The sequence below is a fragment of the Myotis daubentonii genome, chromosome 1 (genome assembly GCF_963259705.1).
Source record: "Myotis daubentonii chromosome 1, mMyoDau2.1, whole genome shotgun sequence".
Lineage (NCBI taxonomy): Eukaryota > Metazoa > Chordata > Mammalia > Chiroptera > Vespertilionidae > Myotis > Myotis daubentonii.
In genome coordinates, this window is record NC_081840.1 from 41373747 (window position 1) to 41394695 (window position 20949).

Consider the following 20949-nt stretch of genomic DNA (forward strand, 5'->3'; position numbering starts at 1 on the left):
CAGTGGGCATCTGGGACCATTGCCGGCCCTGGGAAGTGAGGCCTGCCATGCCAAGCCATGCCTGCGGATTCCTGGGACCTTTGCCCACGGTAGGAGATGAGCTGGCCACGCCTAGTCACACCCGTGGGCTCCTGGGACCTAGCCGGTGGAGAGCAGAGCAGGAGAGCGGGCGGAGAGCAGGAGGTTTGGAGGACTTGGCAGAGCAGGAAACCGCTAGACAGAGAGCAGAGCAAGAGAGAGGGCGGCTTGGAGGGCGTGGCTCCCTCTGTCACCCCAGCTTCCTCATCACAGCTATGGAAACTGACAGCAGGGAAGAGGAAGTCCCACCCCCACAGAATCAGCCAGAATCAGCCATTGGTCAGACAGCTCTCAGCGGCCTGATAGCCAGGACTCTCATTCATCTGCCTTCTCAGACCATGGTGACAGTAGAGAGGTGGGACTATGTCTAAAGAACAACTGTTGATACAACGTAGCTCTGCAGCCCGAAAGATGCCAGCACTATCCACAGAAAATGTCTGCAGAGCAGTGTGGGTCTGATTTTGAAAAAAGGGGGCCCCTGCGACACAGTGTATCTTTTATTAGATGGGTCAGGGCCCCTGACCACCAGCTACTGGAAAAACATCACTCTGATGCCAGGTGTTATCGACAGAAAATGTCTAAAGACCAACGTGCCTTTGAAGTTGAAAGAAGGCAGTGGTGACGACAGAATATGTCTAGAGAACAGTCATCGACAAGTTACTACCAATACCGGTAGGAACTGCCTTCTCAGCGAAAATGGAGTATATGACGATGCAATCCTCGAACATAGTTGTGGTGGAATGACTGTTCAATGTGAATTTTGCCTATCACTAAATTTCTCTGATGAAAAACCATCTGATGGGAAATTTACTCGATGTTGTAGCAAAGGGAAAGTCTGTCCAAATGATATACATTTTCCAGATTACAAGGCATATTTAAAAAGATTAATGACAAACGAAGATTCTGACAGTAAAAAATTCATGGAAAATATTTGTTCCATAAATAGTTCTTTTGCTTTTGCTTCCATGGGTGCAAATATTGCATTGCCATTAGGATATGGGCCATACTGTTTTAGAATACACGGACAAGTTTATTACCGTACTGGAAATTTACATCCTTCAGATGGTGTTTCTTGGAAGTTTGCTCAACTCTATATTTTGGATACAGCCAAAGGTACAAGTAAAAGATTAGCAATGCCAGAAAACCAAGGCTGCACAGAAAGACTCATGATCAACATCAACAACCTCATGCATGAAATAAATGAATTAACAAAATCGTACAAGATGCTACCTGAGGTAGAAAAGGAAGCCCAATCTGAAACAGCAGCAAAAGGTATTGCTCCCACAGAAGTAACAATGGCGATTAAATATGAGCGTAACAGTGACCCAGGTAGATATCATTCTCCCCGTGTAACCGAGGTTGATGTCATAATCAGAAACAAAGATGGAGAACCTCTTTTTGAAAGGGACTTGCTCATTCATTGTAAGCCAGATCCCAATAATCCAAATGCCACTAAAATGAAACAAATTAATATCCTGTTTCCTACATTAGATGCAATGACATATTCTCTTCTTTTTCCACATGGTGAAAAAGGCTGGGGAACAGCTATTGCATTAAGACTCAGAGACAACAGTGTAATCTACAATAGTACTAGACAAAATGTAAGGACACGAGTCACACGAATGCAGTATTATGGATTTCATCTCTCTGTGCGGGACACGTTCAATCCTATTTTAAATGCAGGAAAGTTAACAGTTTATCATGGGTTCGTATTCAGAAATGGAGGCCAATCAGATAAATTTCATCAAAATAAACCAATCTAAGATGAGAGTTGGAAAATATAGTGGTTTGATGGATTATCTCAAATCTAGATCTGAAAATGACAATGTGCTGATTGGTAAAATGATAATACTCCCATCATCTTTTGAGGGTAGTCCCAGAAATATACAGCAGCGATATCAGGATGCTATGGCAATTGTAACGAAGTATGGCAAGCCCAATTTATTCATAACCATGACATGCAACCCCAAATGGGCAGATATTGCAAACAATTTACAATGCTGGCAAAAAGTTGAAAACAGACCTGACTTGGTAGCCAGAGTTTTTAATATTAAGCTGAATGCTCTTTTTATTTTATTTTATTTTATTTGGAACTTAGCATTTTTAATATATATATATATATATATATATATATATATATAATTGATTTTTTTTATAGAGAGGAAGGGAGAGGGATAGAGAGCTAGAAACATCAATGAGAGAGAAACATCGATCAGCTGCCTCCTGCACACCCCCACTGGGGATGTGCCCGCAACCAAGGTACATGCCCTTGACTGGAATCGAACCTGGGACCTTTCAGTCCATAGGCCGACGCTCTATCCACTGAGCCAAACCGGTCAGGGCCTGAATGCTCTTTTAAATGATATCTGTAAATTCTATTTATTTGGCAAAGTAATAGCTAAAATTCATGTCATTGAATTTCAGAAATACAGACTGCCTCACACTCACATATTATTGATATTAGATAGTGAGTCCAAATTACATTCCTCTAATTAATTCCCTTTCAGTCTGTACAAATATCATGCACCGGGCCACTAGTTTTAAATAAAATTACATTGAAAACCTGTCAAGAAAGCACCTAAGTAAGAGCACTGAATGAAAGTAAGAAGTGAGCCCTGACCGGTGCACTCGGGGGAGAGGGGGGGTCCCTCTGCCCGGCCTGTGCCCTCTCGAAGTCTGGGACCCCTCGGGAGATAACGACCTGCTGGCTTAGGCCTGCTCCCAGGTGGCAGAGGGCAGGCCCAATCCCTAGGTACAGCCCCTGGTCGGGCTCAGAGCAGGGCCGATTGGGGAGTTGGGGCGCCGCCCCCTGTCATGCACAGAGCAGGGCAATCAGGAGGTTGTGGTGCCGCCCTCACTCACGCTCAGGGTAGGGCTGATGTGGGGTTGGGGCACTGTCCCCTGTCACACTCAAGGCAGGGTCGATGGGGAGGTTGCGGTGCCACCCCCTGTCACGCACAGAGCAGGGCCAATCGGGGTTGGGGCACTGCCCCCTGTCACTCACAGAGCAGGGCCCATCAGGGGGGTTGGGGCGCCGCCCTCTATCACCCACAGAGCAGAGCCTATCAGGGGGTTGGGGCACTGCCCCCTGTCACTCACAGAGCAGGGCCCATCAGGGGGCTTGGGGCTCTGTACCCTGTCACGCACAGAGCAGGGCCAATCGGGGTTGGGGCACTGTCCCCTGTCACGCACAGAGCAGGGCCCATCAGGGGGTTGGGGCGCCGCCACTCTCACACTCAGGGCAGGGCCGATGGGGAGGTTATGGCTCTACCCCATCACACACAGAGCAGGAGGCGGGGGGCGCCGCACCCTGTCACACACAGAGCCGCAGGGCGATCAGGGGGTTGGTAACTCCCCCCTATCAGGCACAGAGCAGGGCTGATCAGGAGGTTAGGGCGCCTTCTCCTGTCACAAACAGAGCAGGGTGGATAGGGAGGTTGTGGCCCCGCCCCCTGTCACACACAGAGCCGCAGGGCGATCAGGGGGTTTGGGCGCTGCCCCCTGTCACGCTGATCACGGGGCCGGGAGGCCTCTCGGCTCCGCTGATCCCGGTGCTGGGAGGCATATTTATTACCCTTTTACTATATAGGGTAGAGGCCTGGTGCACGGGTGGGGGCTGGCTGGTTTGCCCTGAAGGGTGTCCTGGATCAGGATGGGGGGTCCCCACTGGGGTGCCTGGCCAGCCTGGGTGAGGGGATGATGGCTGTTTGCAGCTGGTCACACACCCTTCAGGGTGGGGGTCCCCACTGGGGTGCCTGGCCAGTCTGGGTGAGGGGCTGAGAGTTGTTTTCAGGCTGGGGGTGACTGAAGCTCCCAACCGCTCCTTTTTTCTTTTTTTTATTCTGGGCCAGCTTTGAGGCTTGGCTCCAGCTCTTAGGCCTCCGCTGCTGAAAGTAGGTTTCTGGCCTTTGCTTACAATGTTGCGATCCTGCTGGCTGAAGCCCAGCGGACTAAAGCAGGTTTCTGGGGTTTTGTTTAGCTTCTATATTTGTTACATAGTTGCTTAGAGTTGCAGCTCAGAGGCCTGCAGCGGCAGGCGGGGAGCGTTGGTTTCCTCCGTCACTGAAATAAGCAAGCCTCATGTTAGTTTCAAGCTGGCTGGCTGCTGGCCGCCATCTTGGCTGGCAGTTAATTTGCATATCACCCTGATTAGCCATTGGGAAGGGTAGCGGTCGTACGCCAATTACCATGTTTCTCTTTTATTAGATAGGATAGACTAGAGGCCCAGTGCACAAATTCGTGTACAGGTGGGGTCCAGCCGGCCTGCCCCGATTGGGGCTGATTGGGCCAGGCTGGCTCGGGGGAGGGGCCATGGGCAGTTGGCAAGCCAGCCCGACCCCCTGGTCTAACTTCCAGTTGAATTCCGGTCAAGGGAATAGTTTGCATATTAGGCTTTTATTATATAGAATTATACCAGAAACTCAAATATTAGTTGATTGAACAAATATACTGGCAAGAATTTTTATTTATGTGAATATTGAGAACTTAAAAATATAAATTAGGAAACAACATTCTGAAATTTGTCAAATCTAGTATGTATTAGGGTAAAAAATAATTTAAAGTTTAATAGTGTCTGTGCTTGGATCTCTATAGTATTATGACTTTTGTTTACTGTGTATGTGTAAGGAAATACCTTTTGGCAATTTGAAAATGTGATGTAACTAAAATACAGGTCTGACTTGTTAATGTACTATTAAAGACTGAAAATTATTTTAATTGCTCTTTTTCTGACTAGTCCTTCAGAAAAAAATGATAGGTGACTTTGTTCTAATGTGGTAGTTTTATGTTTACTGTGTCGTAGGGTCCTGAGATAGTAAATACTGGTCGAAGTGCAAAGTATGATTATCTTTTATTGTCATCTTGATGTCCTATTAGTATTCATGGTTTTTAACATTATACATTTGTTTTTATGATTTTTCATATTTGCAACTACTTTAAGAAGTTTGGCATAAAAAACTTTGTTTTTTTGTTAATCCTTACCTGAGGATATTTTTCCATTGACTTTTAGGGAAAGTAAAAGAGAAAGGGAAAGACAGAGAGAAACATCGATGTAAGAGAAACAGATGTAAGAGAAACACATCGATTGGTTGCCTCCTGCATGAGCCCCAACCAGGGTCCCAGCCAGGGAGGAGCCTGCATCCAAGGTACGTGTCCTTGCGTTGTGAATATGTTCAAACGCAGGACCCTTTGGTCTCTAGACCGATGCTCTAACCACTGAGCAAAATCGGCTAGCGGTAGCATAAAAATCTTTGATGCTCAATGTTGAAGTTCCTTTGCAGGTTATTTACTAAAATCATAATCACAGAAAAAAAATCCGTACCAGTTAGACATTATCTTAATTCTCATGCACATTTTCACTGAGGAGGGCGGGCCCTTGGCTTTTATGGAAGAATGTTATAAGAAATAGCCTTGTAAACGCCACTGCTAACCTTCCAATGTAAATTTTTATTTCACATAAAAAAGGAAAGTCTTTTTTATTATATTGATCTAATAGAAATGTAAAGTCAGATGTAGTTAAGTTTTCTCTTGTCATGTTAAAGTGCAAGATGAAAGAGGAAATATTTATTTTTGCCAAATCTACTAATATTTTGAATTTATAAGAAAACATGAAGCCTGACTTATTGTATTTGGTCCTCTATGAGTTTCTAACTGCCTTAAACTCTTATCCACACTTCTTTTTAAAAAGTCTTTATTGTCTAGAGTTTCATGTATTCTTCCTCTTTCTTACTTCCTTACTTCAAATCATATTTCTTTATAAATTAGTTTGTATTTTTGTCAAAGTTACTTATGCAAATAAAAAGATAACTACCTCTGTAAGTCTTGTTACGAAAAAAGTACCTCCTCCCTAGTCACAAAATTTTCTGCTTCCTACAGGCAATCACTTCTATTTTTCACAGTGATTTGTTTCAGTATTCCATATCACTAAGGAAAAAAAGTACTTATATTGCTACTTCTTTATTTTTCTGTTGTATGCATTTTCTGTTGACTTTCCAACATGGAAGGTAAGGATTTCATATTCTTTAATACACATACATTTCTTTTTCCAATCACACATATATACTTTCTGCCTTCCCCCTAACCTCATGGTTTTATCTTAATTTTAGTTGGATCAATATTTGAAGTTTACATTATTATGATTGTAGATACTATTTTATAATTAAACCACTTTTATTTTTCTACCTAACCTTTTGCTTTTACAAGAGTTAATGCTTGTCTTGTTTCTTTGTTTATATACTTTTCTATATACTTATTAATTCAAGGTCAAACTCTCTATCAGATTTTTAAATATCATCTTAAGATCTTTAGATTCATCATATGCTCTATCAATTTCATCTTCTTGAGACATTTTCTCCTTGAGCCTCTGATCTGCTCCAATTTGGACTGATGATCTTCTTTGCCTGTTGTACAACTCTCATAATTTCTCTTCACTCCATCCTGGGTGTTCCTTTGACCTTTCGTCTGTATTGGTTCCTTCATTTCCCTTACCCCATATTTTTCTCTTTCTTAATTTATACTCTTGTTTTAGTGAGGTACAAACTATAGAAGCTTGATTAGAAAGGGTATATGGGAGATAAAATTTTTTACCTTGTTTTGTCTAAGGAAGTCTTCATTTTATAGTTTGTTAGGATCTAGGTTGGAAATCATTGCCTTCTAGCTTCTACTGTTGAAATCTGGAGCTAGCCTAATGACTCACTTTCTCCCTTCACCCTAAACTTGTAGGATATTCTCTTTGTCTCCAGTGTTTTAAAATTTTAATGTAATTCATTGAACTGGGAACTAGGAGAGCCCTTATTCTCTAAGTTTTAAAAACCTTATGTATGGTGAGAGGTAACACACAACCAGAAAATGCATAAAACATAAATATACAATTTGAGGAACACCTATTTAATCATCACCCATGTTAGAAAACAGCACATTGTCCGAAGTTTTCTTGATAGAACTCTCCAAAAGGTAACCACTTTTATGGTAACCACTGCCTTGCTCTTTATAGTTTTGTTATCTAATTATGTATTCCTAAACACTAGTTTTATTTTTGCTCATCTTGAACTTTGTGGATGGAATCCCATTATATCTGTTCTGGCTTCTTTCTGCCAACATTATTTTGAAAATATATCCAAAATATATGTAGCTATAGTTAATCTTTCATATATATATATATATATATATATTCCATTGTCTGAATATGCCACAATTTACCTCTTCTAGATAGATCTTTGAGTTTCTTTAGGGGTATTACTAATAATGTTACTTAGGCGCCTTCTTATATGTGTTTTCTGGTAAATGTGTACTTATTTCTTTAGAGCAGTGATGTTCTATAGATATATAATATAAGCCACATATGTAATTAAACTTTTTCTCATAGGCACATTAAAAGAATTAGGAGAAATAGATAAAATAGGTTTTAATATATTTTATTTAACCCAAAAAATCTACTCATTGAGATACTTGACATTTTTATGCTAAATCTTTGATACCTGATATGTATTTTATTATTACAGTTCATCTCACTTCAGTGGAGCTATATTTCAAGTGCTCAGTAGCCACATATAATTAGTATTTATTTATATTAGACTGTATAACACTATTTATATATAGATATATAGATAATGGCAAAGTTTTATAAAGTAACTAGAGGCTGTTACATAGAATACAGTTTCATTTTTTATAAATCCAAGTAATTTGTTTGTATAATATTTTGATTTTCCTTCATGAGTATATTAGTTTGATGTCTCACAGAGACAGAATCAATCTCTGTCTCTCTCAATTCAAATGTTAATGTAATCCATAAACACCCTCACAGACACACTCATAAACAGTGTTTAACCAAATATCTGGGCATCCTGTGGCCTAGAAGTTGATAAATAAAATTAACTATCACAATGGGCAATCAATCATCTATAAATTTGTTTGTTTCTTTCTAATTTTTATATTTTTATTTCTTTGTCTTGCTGTACTAGGCTAGCTAGGACTTCAAGTACAATGTGGAATAGAAATGATAACATTATTTTTTCTGATCAAAAGGAAAGCTTTCATTTTATCACCAACGTTAACTATGATGTTTATTATAGCTTTTTTTGTAGATACACTCTTAACAAATTAAAGAAATTCATTAAGAGACTTTCTTATGAATAAATGTTGAATTTCTTAGATGCTGTTTCTATGTCTATTGAGATGAGCATATTATTTTTCACTTTTATTCTTTTATTTCAATATATTTTTATTGATTTCAGAGAGGAAGGGAGAGGGAGAGAGAGATAGAAACATCTATAATAATAAAAGTGTAATATGCTAATTAGACCGGATGCCTTTCCAGATGAAGCCAGGGCTTCTAGGGAAGCCCGGGTCCTGGGTGCCGGCAGCCGGGGGAAGGAAGGCCTATTCTTTTTTTTTTTTTTTTTTTATTGCTTAAAGTATTACAAAGGGTATTACATATGTATCCATTTTATCCCCCCGCCCTAGACAGTCCCCTAGCCTCCCCTATCACCCAGTGTCTTATGTCCATTGGTTATGCTTATATGCATGCATACAAGTCCTTTAGTTGATCTCTTACCCCCCTACCTCCTGCCCCCCAACCCTCCCCGGCCAGGAAGGCCTATTCTTGCACAAATTTTGTGCACTGGGCCTCTAGTACACATATATACATATATACATATATATACATATATACATATATGTATGTATGTATGTATATGTGTGTGTATATATGTATTATACATGTATATGTATAATACATATATATTATACATATATATACATACGTGTGTGTGTAATGGAATTTAGTTGATGTTGTGTTTAGGCTTTTGTTTTTAGGTTCATGAGTGAAAATAATGGCTTATAATTTTCATCTCTCTTTTTCAGTTTTTATATCAAGGCTAGCCTTATAATAAATCGGGAAGTCTATCTTGTTCTTTTTCTGTTTTCTGGGAAAGTTTGCTTTAAAAAATTGAAATCATGGGTATTTTTTAATATTTATTATTGAAAGTATTACATATGTCCCCTTTTTTCCCCCATTGACCCACTCCCACCCCCATCGCCCCAGACCTTCACCATCCTATTGTCTGTGTCCATGGGTTATACATATATGCATACAAGGTCTTTGGTTGATTATCTCATAGCAGGCATGTTTTCTGACCACAGTGTGATCATTCTAAAATTCAACTTTAAAAAAAGGGTAATTTTAAAAAATTCCATATGTGATGGCACTAGTGTTCAGGTCCCACTATTCTGAGGATGCCCCTGGCTCCCGGAGACAGTGACCTAGCTCATTGAGGAGCAGCCCTTTTGCCCTCACTTCCATGGCTGCAAGGGCCTCAGGCTTCCATGGGGTTGGTGGGCAGGTTCTCCTTATCCTCATCGCTCTAGGTCTTGAGAGTGGACTCCCCTCACCCCGGGCTGGGCAACTATGTCTTCTCATCCTCTTCCATCTACTGCGATGAATACCACTACCATCACCACCACTTGGCAGGTGACCAACAATGGGCAGAATATTACGAGATGGTGGAGAGCTGTCAACAGAGAAGGCTGAAAGACAGGGAATGGTTGGGGAGTTGGGAGCTTCTGAGATGTATGTGCTTTCTCCAAAGTATCCTGAGCTGAATTCTGATGAACACACTACATTTGAAGATGAAGAGGTAAAAACTCAGAAGACCAACAGTTCAAATTCCAGCTCCAAAGAAAAAAGAAAACCAGTCGTTCAAAAAACAAGAAAAAAAGAGAAAGTCCAAAAGAAAATATAGCAAATATGATAATAGTGACAGTAATTCACACTCTGACACTAATTCTAGCTTACAGGAAAAAAAGAGAAAGTCCAAAAGAAAATATAGCAAATATGATAATAGTGACAGTAATTCACACTCTGACACTAATTCTAGCTTACAGGAAAAAAAGAGAAAGTCCAAAAGGAAATACAGCAAATGTGATAATAGTGACAGTAGTTCACACTCTTGATACTAATTCTAGCTCTGATGATGGGGAAAAGAAGAAAAGAAAGCCAAAAACAAAGAGAAAGGAGCAAAGAGGGAGGAAAAAAGAAAAAAGACAAAAAAAAAAACACCCCGTGACTCAAGCTATAAGAATTCATAAGGGGAGCTGCCAAAAAATATCTGTATTGAGTACTCAAAGATTGCAGGTAACCATGGATCTTATAGGTCCAGAAGCTCCTATAATACACATATCTCAAGATGAGAAACCTTTGAACAGTGGCCATGCTCTGTTCCCAGGTGAAGGTGCAGCCATGGCTAAGTATGTAAAAGCTGGAAAGTGTATCCCATGAAGAGGTGAAATTGGGCTGACAATTGCTTCATTTGAATGCTCAGGTTATGTTATGAGTGGTAGCTGGCATCAAAGAATGGAGGCTATACTACTGTGTAAAGAGAACAAGATCTCCAGTGTGATGAGAAGAGAGCCCTTGTATCCTTTAACAAAGAAGAGCGACAGAAGAGGGAATAACATTCTACCCAGTTTGTGAGAGATGGTGTATAGGAGCGGTTCTCAGCCTGTGGGTCGCAAGCCCTTTGGGGGTCGAACGACCCTTTCACAGGGGTTGCCTAAGACCATCGGAAAACACATATATAATTACATATTGTTTTTGTGATTAATCACTATGCTTTAATTATGTTCAATTTGTAACAGTGAAAATACATCCCGCATATCATATATTTACATTACGATTCATAACAGTAGCAAAATTACAGTTATGAAGTAGCAACGAAAATAATTTTATGGTTGGGGGTCACCACAACATGAGGAACTGTATTAAAGGGTCGTGGCATTAGGAAGGTTGAGAACCACTGATGTTTAGGAAGACAAAAGGGAAAGATGACAAATAAGCACTTTTGTTTTACAGTAGGATTTTGCACAGCAATTTACTTGACCAAAGTAATATGAAAAGTCTTTAGGAGCCCGGCCAGCATGGCTCAGTGCTTGAGTGTGTTGACCTATGAACCAGAAGGTTATGGTTCGTTCCCGGTCAGGGCACATGTCCAGGTTGCAAACACAATCCCCATTGTGGGTTGTGCAGGAGGCAGCCGATCAATGATTCTCTCATCATTGATGTTTCCATCTCTCTCTCCCTCTCCCTTCCTCTCTGAAATCAATAAAAATATATTTTTAAAAAATAGTCTTTATGATGCTGCTATATCTACTATGTTAGTAAGTTTTTCAAGAAAAAGCTGCTTTTGAGATCTCTTTAGCAATTTATTTTTTATTTTTAACTTAAAAGGTAATATATACACTGATTTTTTAAAAATATTCAAACACTGCAGAGAGTCAGTAAAATGTGTGTCTTTCATGAACTAAGTCCTTGATCCTTCTCCCCGAAGAAATTTTTTTTGTTGTCTTCCATATCTATCCATGAATTCTTTGTATATACAAGCATATTGTTTCAGAATAAAGGTTGGAACTATTTAAAAAAATAAAATAAAAATTCCCATATGTGTAGAAAGAAAAATACTTATAAATCTTAAAGATCAAAGAAGAAACCATAGTGGAAATTAGATGCTATTTTGAAATGTGTAGCTACAAAAATATTCCATGTCAAAAATCTGGGTTCTTTTGTTGTTGTTGTTTGTGTTGTTGTTTTCTACAGAAGTAGTTCTTAGAAAAAATACACACTGAGTGTCCAGATTATTATGACCTCCTGACGTTTGTAGGCAAATTAGCTATAATTTCACGCTGAAGTTGCTAGAGGGCCAGACCATTATAAATAGGGAAACAGGTTGTTTACCACGACGGTAGAAGTGATCTTTTTCTGAAGATATGGGTAAACACGATTTAACAGCCTTTGAACGTGAGATATATTTGAATGTGAGTGGCCAGATTATTATGACCACCTGACGTATGTAGGCAAATTAGCCATACTCTGCATCGTATGGGATATGGAAGCCAAAGGCCTGTTTGAACACCTTTGCTGTCTGCAGTTACCAAGATAAAACGTCCTCAATTCGCACAAGAACACAAGGATTGGACAGTCGAGCATTGGGAAAAAGTCACGTGTTCCAATGAATCACATTTCTAGTTGCATCATGCAGACGGCAAGTGAGAATTTGGCAGAAACAGCATGAAAGCATGCACCCCACATGCATGAGTACAACCCTTCAAGCTGGTGGGGGCAGTGTTATGATTTGGGGCATGTTTTCCTGGCATGATTTGGGCCCTTTATTTCATGTGGAACAACGTCTGAATAGCACAACAGACCTAAGTATCGTTGCAGATCAGGTTCATCCTACCATGTTGATGGCATATCCCAATGGAGATGGCTTCTTCCAACAAGACAATGCGCCATGCCACGGTGCTTGTATTGTGCAGAAGTGGTTTCAAGAACATGAGGGAGACTTTACCTTGCTTAGGTGGCCCCCACAATCACCAGATCTCAATCCAATTGAGCATTTGTGGGACGAAGTTAAAAGAGCCGTCAGGCAGCTGGTTCCACAACCATCAAATCTCACAGAACTGGACAGTGCTATTCATCAGGCATGGTGTCATATTCCTCACATCACCTTTCAACATCTCGTGGAGTCAATGCCAAGAAGAATAGCTGCATATTGAAGGCAAAAGGTGGCCCAACCAAGTACTGATGGGGTGGTCATAATAATCTGGCCACTCACATTCAAATATATCCCACGTTCAAAGGCTGTTAAATTGCGTTGTTTACCCATATCTTCAGAAAAAAATCACTTCTGTTGTGGTAAACAACCTGCTTCCTATTTATAATGGTCTGGCCCTCTAGCAACTTCAGTGTGAAATTATAGCTAATTTGCCTACAAACGTCAGGTGGTCATAATAATCTGGACACTCAGTGTATATATGACAAAAAGAAAGGTTGAAAAATAATGACCACATATCTATCTCAAGAAGTTAGGAAAAGTAACTAAATAAAAAGCAGAAGAAAACATGAACATGAAGCAGATATAATTTTAATATACTACAAACATAAAATAGGATCAACAAAGGCAAAAATTGGTTCTTGAAAAGTTTAATAAAATAAAATAGATAAACCTCTGAGAGACTTACCAAAAAAAAGATTGAACACACAAATATAGGAATGAAAGGAGATGCTACTAAAGATCTTACACACTTAAAAACACAAGAGGGCATAATGAACAATTTTAAGATAAATTTTGAGAATTTAGCTGAAGTGATCAACTTCATGCTATTCTTTGTGGGAAGCTTTTTAATTATTGAATGTGTTTTTCAGTAATTAATATACAAGACTATAAATATTTTTTTAACTTTTACTTTTTATTGACTTTTTGAGAGAGAAACATCAATGTGAGAGAGAAACATCAGTCAGTTGCTTCCCACATACGTGCTGACTGGGGATCGAACCTGTGACCTGGGTATGTGCCCTGACCGGGAATTGAACCCACCACCTTTTGGTGTACAGGACCAACAGCCACAACCAATAGCCACACCTGCCAGGGCTAAATTTTCCATTACTTTTTATGTCAATGGCACTTACATCTTCTAATACCATAGCATAAAAAGTTATAGTGGTTCTTCTCTCAGTTATTCTTTCAACCAATATTTACTTGATACCTACTCTATACTAGACATTATGTTTTACCTTATTATTCCTCGTATCCAGTTTGACTGGATTATTTTTAGGACAGATTACTAAGTTCTAACTTTAAGAAATTTAACAGCAGGCCAAGAAAGTGAAGTAGGTAAATGGGGGATTCATATTCTCCAGCAATCACATCAAAATTGCACCTAAACTACAGAATAACCATCTTGCAGACCACCTGAAATCTAGTTGAACCCAAGTCCTATAACTAAGGATATAAAGAAGAAGCCAGGTGGAGACTGGTAGAGGGTAGAGACGTGCAACAAGCTGGTCCCTACCTATGTGTGGTGGTTAAAAATCAGGAGGGATATCTCTGCTGCAGAGGTCCCCCCCTGAGGAGCAAAGGGTCCCAGTCACACACCAGGCCCCCCACCCACCTGGGAAGAGAAATCCCCATAACTTCTGGCTGTGAAACCAATGAAGGCTGTGGCTGAGATGAAGGGCTGTTGGAATCCCAGGTGTTCCTCTTAGGACTTACTTGAACTCGCTCTAAGCTCCAGCTCTGGGATAGCAGTTCAAAAGGTACCAGGGACATACAGGGAGGAACGGAATTGTCTGGCTTTGGGGTGAGAGTTGAAGGGGTAGCTTTCTCTCAGACAGAAGTGCTGGTAGAGGCCATTGTTCCTTTGCTGAGCCTAACCCCACAAAGCTGGCAGGTGGGTGTCATAGCTGAGTCTACATCAACTTGGCTAATACTGATCACCCAGGTCTGGTGATTCCCTAAGACCCTGCCCCACCCAACTTTCAGACCCACCCAAGCCACTTCCAGTGGCTTTTCCATACAAACGGCTTGTGTTGGCTCATTCTTTGGACTTTGCTAAAATCTCTTAAAGGTTCACAAACCTCAAAAAAGCAGCATCTGGTCTTGGCATGCCCATACCTCTTGCTAAGTGGCCCCATGCCTGATACTAACAGCAGCCAGTCTCAGTTCATAGCTTGGCTTCTCCTGGGCACCTCCAAGCCCAGCACAAATAGGAGTCATCTGCAGATTGCTTTACAGTGCTAGGTAGCCCTAGGCATGGCACAGGCAGTGGCTGATCTTGGCCTATACATCCCAGAAGGACCCAGAGCCAACACACTAGATGGACAGCTTCAGATCACATTAGAGCACTACTCAGCCACTTCCACGAGGGACATCCTCAAAGGGTGAACTCATTGCTGAAGTGTGTCTTGCTCCACAGGGTTGGCCCTGCATAGCAGCTCCTTTGCTGTAGTCATGGTCAGGCCTTGCAGCCAATTGGCCTGGGGGTAAATCCCTCTCATTGACATGCCAACAGCAATCAAGGCTTAACTACAGCAGGAGGGTGCATACAGTTCCCCACCTTGGGTGACCCCGGAGGCGGCCCCACTGGGCCCTACAGGACACCTACTACATAAGGCTACTCTAGCAAGACTGGGAGATGTAGCAGCTCTACCTAATACATAGAAACAAACATAGGATAGCAGCCAAAATGAGGAGACAGAGAAACATGTCCCAAATGAAAGAACAGAACAAAACTCTAGGAAAAGAACTAAATAAAATAGAGACAAGCAATCTAATAGATGTAGAATTCAAAACACTTATTACTACTCTATGCACCCCTATGTTCATAGCAGCACAGTTTACAACAGCTAAGATTTGGAAACAGCCTAAGTGCCCATCAGCAGGTGAGTGGATTAAAAAACTGTGGCACATCTACACAATGGAATACTATGCTACTGTAAAAAAGAAGGAACTTTTACCATTTGCAACAGTGTAGATGGAACTGGAGAGCATTTTGCTAAGGGAAATAAGCCAGTCGGAGAAAGATAAATATCACATGGTCTCACTCATATGTGGGATATAATGATCAATGTAATTTGATGAACAAGAATAGATCCAGAGACAAATGGTAGTAGGTGGGGTAGAGAACAACCAAAGGACTTGTATGCATGCATATTAGCATAACCAATGGACACAGACACTGGGGCGGTGGGGGCTTGCCCAGGGTGGGAATGGCTGGGGGTAGGGAAGTCGTCAATTGGGGGAAAGGAGACATATATAAAACTTTAGACAATAAGATGAATAAACAAACAAACAAACACTGTTAGAAGGATGCTCAATAAACTTAAGGGAAGATTAGCCCTGGCTAGTTTGCTTAGTTGTTAGAGCATTGGCCCATGGTCCAAAGGGTCTTGGGTTTGATTCCCAGTCAGGGGTATGTGCCTGGGTGTGATCAGGAAGCAATCAATTAATGTGTCTCTCTCACATAGATGTTTCTCTCTCCCTCCTTCCCTCCACTATCTCTAAAAAGAAAAAAATCAGTGGAAAATATATTCTCAGGTGAGGATTAAAAAAATAATAACTTAGGGGAAGAGTAGATGAATATAGTGAGAACTTTAGCAAAAAGATAGGAAACATAAAAATGGAGGTAGAAAACATAAAAAAGAATCAGAAATGCAGAATATAATATCGAAATGAAGAATACAATACGGAATCAACAGTAGAAAAAACACAGGGTCAGATCAGCAATTTGGAAGATAAAGATGCAGAAAACACCCGATCCGAACACAGAAAGAAAAAATAATTTGAAAAACGATGCAGCGGTTCTCAACCTGTGGGTCGCGAACAATGAAAATACATCCTGCATATCAGATATTTACATTACAATTCATAAAAGTAGCAAAATTACAGTTATGAAGTATCAACGAAAATAATTTTATGGTTGGGGGTCACCACAACATGAGGAACTGTATTAACTGTATTAAAGGGTCGCGGCATTAGGAAGGTTGAGAACCACTGGATAATAGTTTAAAGAGCCTCTGGGATAACTTCAAGCATACCAATATTTGCATCATGTGAGTGCTAGAAGGAGAAGAGAGAGAGCAAGGAATTGAAAACCTATTTGAAAAAATAATGCCTGAAGGTGGTGGAGGTTGGAGGGGGTCAAAGGTAGGGAGAAGGGGGACATCTGTAATACTTTAAACAATAAAGATAAATTTTTTAAAAAATGACTGAAAACTTCCCTAACCTGGTAAAGGATATGGGCATATAAATCTAGGAAGCATAGAGAGTCCCAAACAAGATGACTCCAAAGTGGGCCCACATCAAAGCATATCATAATTAAAATGCCAAAGATTAAAGACATAGAAATAATCTTAAAAATGGCAAGAGAAAAACAGTTACTTACAAGGGGTGACAACCCATAAGACTGTCAGCTGATTTCTCAACAGAAACTTTGCAGGCTAGAGGTGATTGGCATGATACAAGGACTTACAACCAAGATTACCCAGCAAAGCTGTCATGAATAATAATTGGCAATCATTACTTTAAATATAAATGGATTAAATTCTTCAACTAGACATAGGGTGGCTGAATGGATAACAAAACAAGACCTTTACATATGCTGCTTACAAGAGACTCCAGATAAAAAAAACACAGACTGAAAGTAAAGGGATGTAAAAAGATATTTTATGAAAATGGAAATGAAAAAACAAAAAAGCTTGGGTAGCAATACTTATACCAGACAAAGAAGATTTTAAAACAAAGAGATAACAAAGGACCCAGCAATTCCAGTTCTTAGTATTTATCTGAAGAAACCCAAAACACTAAATTGAAAATATGTTTTCATGTATAAGTTCATTGCAACATTATGTACAACTAGAGGCCTGGTACACGAAATTCATGCACTCAGAGGGTTACTCAGCCAAGCCTGCTCCCTCTCCCAGTCCAAGAGTCCTGGGGGGAGGTCTGACGCGGAGGCAGGAGAGGCTCCCGCCACCACCACTGCGCTCACCAGCCGTGAGCCCAGCTTCTGGCTGAGCAGAGCACCCCATGTGGGAGTGCACTGACCACCAGGGGGCAGCTCCTGTGTTGAGCGACTGCCCCCTGGTGGTCAGTGCATGTCGTAGCAACCAGTTCCACCATTGGGTCAATTTGCATATTAGCCTTTTATTATATAGGATAGCCAAGATTTGGAAGCAATCTAAGTGTCCCTCAGTAGGTGAATGGGTAAAGAAGTGGTTCATCTATACAATGAAATATGACTCGGCCATAAAAAAAAATAAATGAAATCTTGCCATCTGCAACATGGATGGCCCTAGAGCAGTGGTCGGCAAACTGCAGCTCGCGAGCCACATGCAGCTCTTTGGCCCCTTGAGTGTGGCTCTTCCACAAAATACCATGTGCGGGCGCGCACGTACAGTGCGATTGAAATTTTGTGGCCCATGTACAGAAGTCGGTATTTTGTGGAAGAGCCACACTCAAGGGGTCAAAGAGCCACATGTGGCTCGCGAGCCACAGTTTGCCGACCATTGACCTAGAGGGTATTATGCTGAGTGAAATAAGTCAGACAGAGAAAGACAAATGCCATATGACTTCATTTATTTGTGGAATCTAAAGAGCAAAATAATAAGCAAAACAGAAACAGACTCATAGATACCGAGCACATTTTGACAGCTGCCAGATGAGAGGGTGGTTGGGGGGATGGGAGAAAAAGGTGAAGGGAATAAGAAGTACAAATTGGTAGTTACAGAATAGTTGGGATATAAAATATAGCATAGGGAATATAGTCACTAATATTGTAATGACTATGTATGTTGTTAGATGAGTACTAGGTTTATCAGGGTGATCACTTTATATATTTAAAAGCCTAAGCAACCAGCCAACCAGCTGACCGGCCGATAGCAATGACGCGCACTGACCATGAGGGGGCAGACACTCAATGCAGGAGCTGAAACCACAGACATGAAAACATGGAACAGACTGATGAATCTCAGAGGGATGAGGGAAGGGAAGAGGGCAGAAAGAGATTAACCAAAGATCTTATATGCATATTAGAGGCCCAGTGCACAGATCCCTCGGCTAGGGGTCCCTCAGCTTGGCCTCTGCCCTCTTGCAATCCGGAACTGCTTGAGGGATTTTGGAGAGCTGGTTTTGGCCCGATCCCTGCAGGCCAGGCCAAGGGACCTCTAGTAAGTTATATAAATGTCTAATTATAGGATTATATACCTAAAACTAATATAATACTATATGTCAATTGAAAAATAAAAAATTATTAGAGGACACACAAAAAAATTTAACAACAAAAAAGGATCAGCCCAACTACCTGGCGACATTAAGGAAGGAGTGTAAAAGAAAGTGGACTAACATCTTAGAGCAGCTCTATAATTTGTAAAATATTATGGTTATTTAGAGAGACCTCTGTTGCTGGGATTTCTGACCTAGTATTCAGGGACTTTTAGTAGATATATTAGTTAACTTCAGGATATCTGTGATTCCTCTGAAATTATGTAGAATATTTTATGTGTATATAATTTTTTGGTGGTAAGGAGGAGAAGGGTCAATAGATTGTCATAGGATCTCAAAAAGTTTAAGAACCACTGCTCTATGGATTAAGAAAAGTTTACAGAGATCAACAAATAAAGATATTTGTGTGTATGTGTTTCATGTCTGTATATGAGTAACTATACTAGCATGTTATTATATACTAGAGGCCCGATGCACGAAAATTCATGCAAGAGTAGGCCTTCCTTCCCCCGGCTACCGGCACCGGCTTCCCTCCAGCACTCAGAACCTGGCTTCGCTCCAGCCACTACTGGCAGGCATCCAAGACCCAGGCTGCTTTCCTCTGGCTGCTGCCACCAGGCACCCAGGACCTGGGCTTTGCTCCGGCCCCGGCTTTGTCCAGAAGGACGTCCAGAATGACACCTGGAAGGATGTTTGGTTTAATTAGCATATTACCTTTTTATTATTGTAGATAAGACTCTGACTTTTATTCAATAAATATTCTTTTGCCTGTATATTAACTGAGAACTTTGTTTTTAAAGGTTCAGGAGCAAGTACATCCCAATCTCTCAGCTAATGAAGAATCTCTCTATTATATTGAAGAGCTGATTTTTCAGCTGCTTAATAAATTATGCATGGCCCAACCAAGGACTGTTCAAGATGTGGAGGTAAAAAAACTATTTTGTTATTTAAAAAACTTACTGAGCCATTGTACAAATAAATTTTTGAATCCAAATATATTTCGTACTAAATTGTGGAAACTAATGCCATTATGTGGGTTAGATGGTCAGTTCATTTTCGGCAAATATATCAAGGCAATTCAATGGGGAAAAGGAAAAATTTTCAGCCAAAAAAAAAAGTGCTAGACAACTGTATTCGTTTATGGGGCAAAAAAACCTTGAAACTTAATTTCACACAAAAGTTAATTCATGATGGATCATGATCTTAAACATAAAAGCTGAAACAATAAAGTTTCTAGAAGAAACTGCAGAAGAATATCTTCATAACCTGAGGTTAAGCAAGTATTTTTTACAGAGGACTCAAATACAGTGAGTATTAAAGAATAAAATTAATGAGGATAAAAAAGTGTCACAGACTAGGAGAAAATGTTTTGAAGTATGTATTCCTTGCAAAGAATTTGTATCCAGAATATGTTAAGAACTTCTACAAATAAAAAGACACCTTACTTTTACTCCAAATGGGCAAAAGTCTTGAACAGATATTTCATAAAAGAAGATCTACTAATGGCCACTAAACATATGAAAAGGTATGCAAGCTCACAAGCCATCAAGGAAATAGAAATGAAAACCACAATGAGATACCATTTCACACCCACTGAAAGGGATAAATTAAAGACTGATAACATCAAGTGTTGATGAGATGTAGAGCAAAGAGAACTGTTTACATTGGCGAGAGTGAAAAATTGTATCACCACTTTGGAAAATTGTTGGCAATTGCTTATAAAGTTAAAAAAAAAAAAATATATATATATATATATATATATATATATATATATATATATATAGCCTATGACCCAGCAAGTTTACTCCTAGGTATTTAATCCTAGATAAATGAAAATATATGTTTACAAAAAGACTTACACATGAATGTCCAAATGGTTTTATTCATAATAGCCAAAATTTGGAAATAATTCAAATTTCTATCAACAAGAAAATAGGTAAACAAATTGTGGCAGATTTATAAAATGGAATACTACTCAGTAATAAAATAATAGAACGAACTATTGATATATGCAGTAACATAGCTACAATTCACAGACATATTATAATATGCCATCATATACCAGAGAATATATCAGAGAATACATATTATAATGATACCATTTAGATCAAGTTCAGAAACAGCTAAAATGAATGTTGATAGAAATCAGGATCATGGGTGGCTGCCTTTGAGGGGTGGAGATTGAGATGATAGAAATGTTGTGTATCTTGATTAGGAAAGCATTTTTCAAAATTCTTTGAATTGTACACTTCAGATCTGTACATTTTACTGCATATAAATATTGTCATTATATTAAAAGAATAATATATTGCCCTGGCTG

The 20949-nt window shown here is 39.9% G+C and overlaps 1 protein-coding gene and 1 pseudogene across 6 annotated transcripts in view; both read left to right on the top strand.

Annotated features, from left to right (window-relative positions):
* The window catches only part of SOS2 (SOS Ras/Rho guanine nucleotide exchange factor 2), a 105033-nt gene that overhangs the window by 14285 nt on the left and 69799 nt on the right, over positions 1–20949 (top strand). For all 6 annotated transcript variants that reach the window (XM_059696667.1, XM_059696672.1, XM_059696706.1 and 3 more), the window contains exon 2: positions 19430–19555. In XM_059696667.1, coding sequence (XP_059552650.1) covers positions 19430–19555 — 126 coding nt within the window. The remainder of the gene's footprint in view (positions 1–19429; positions 19556–20949) is intronic.
* LOC132235065 (NKAP-like protein) lies at positions 8843–15336 on the top strand (annotated as a pseudogene).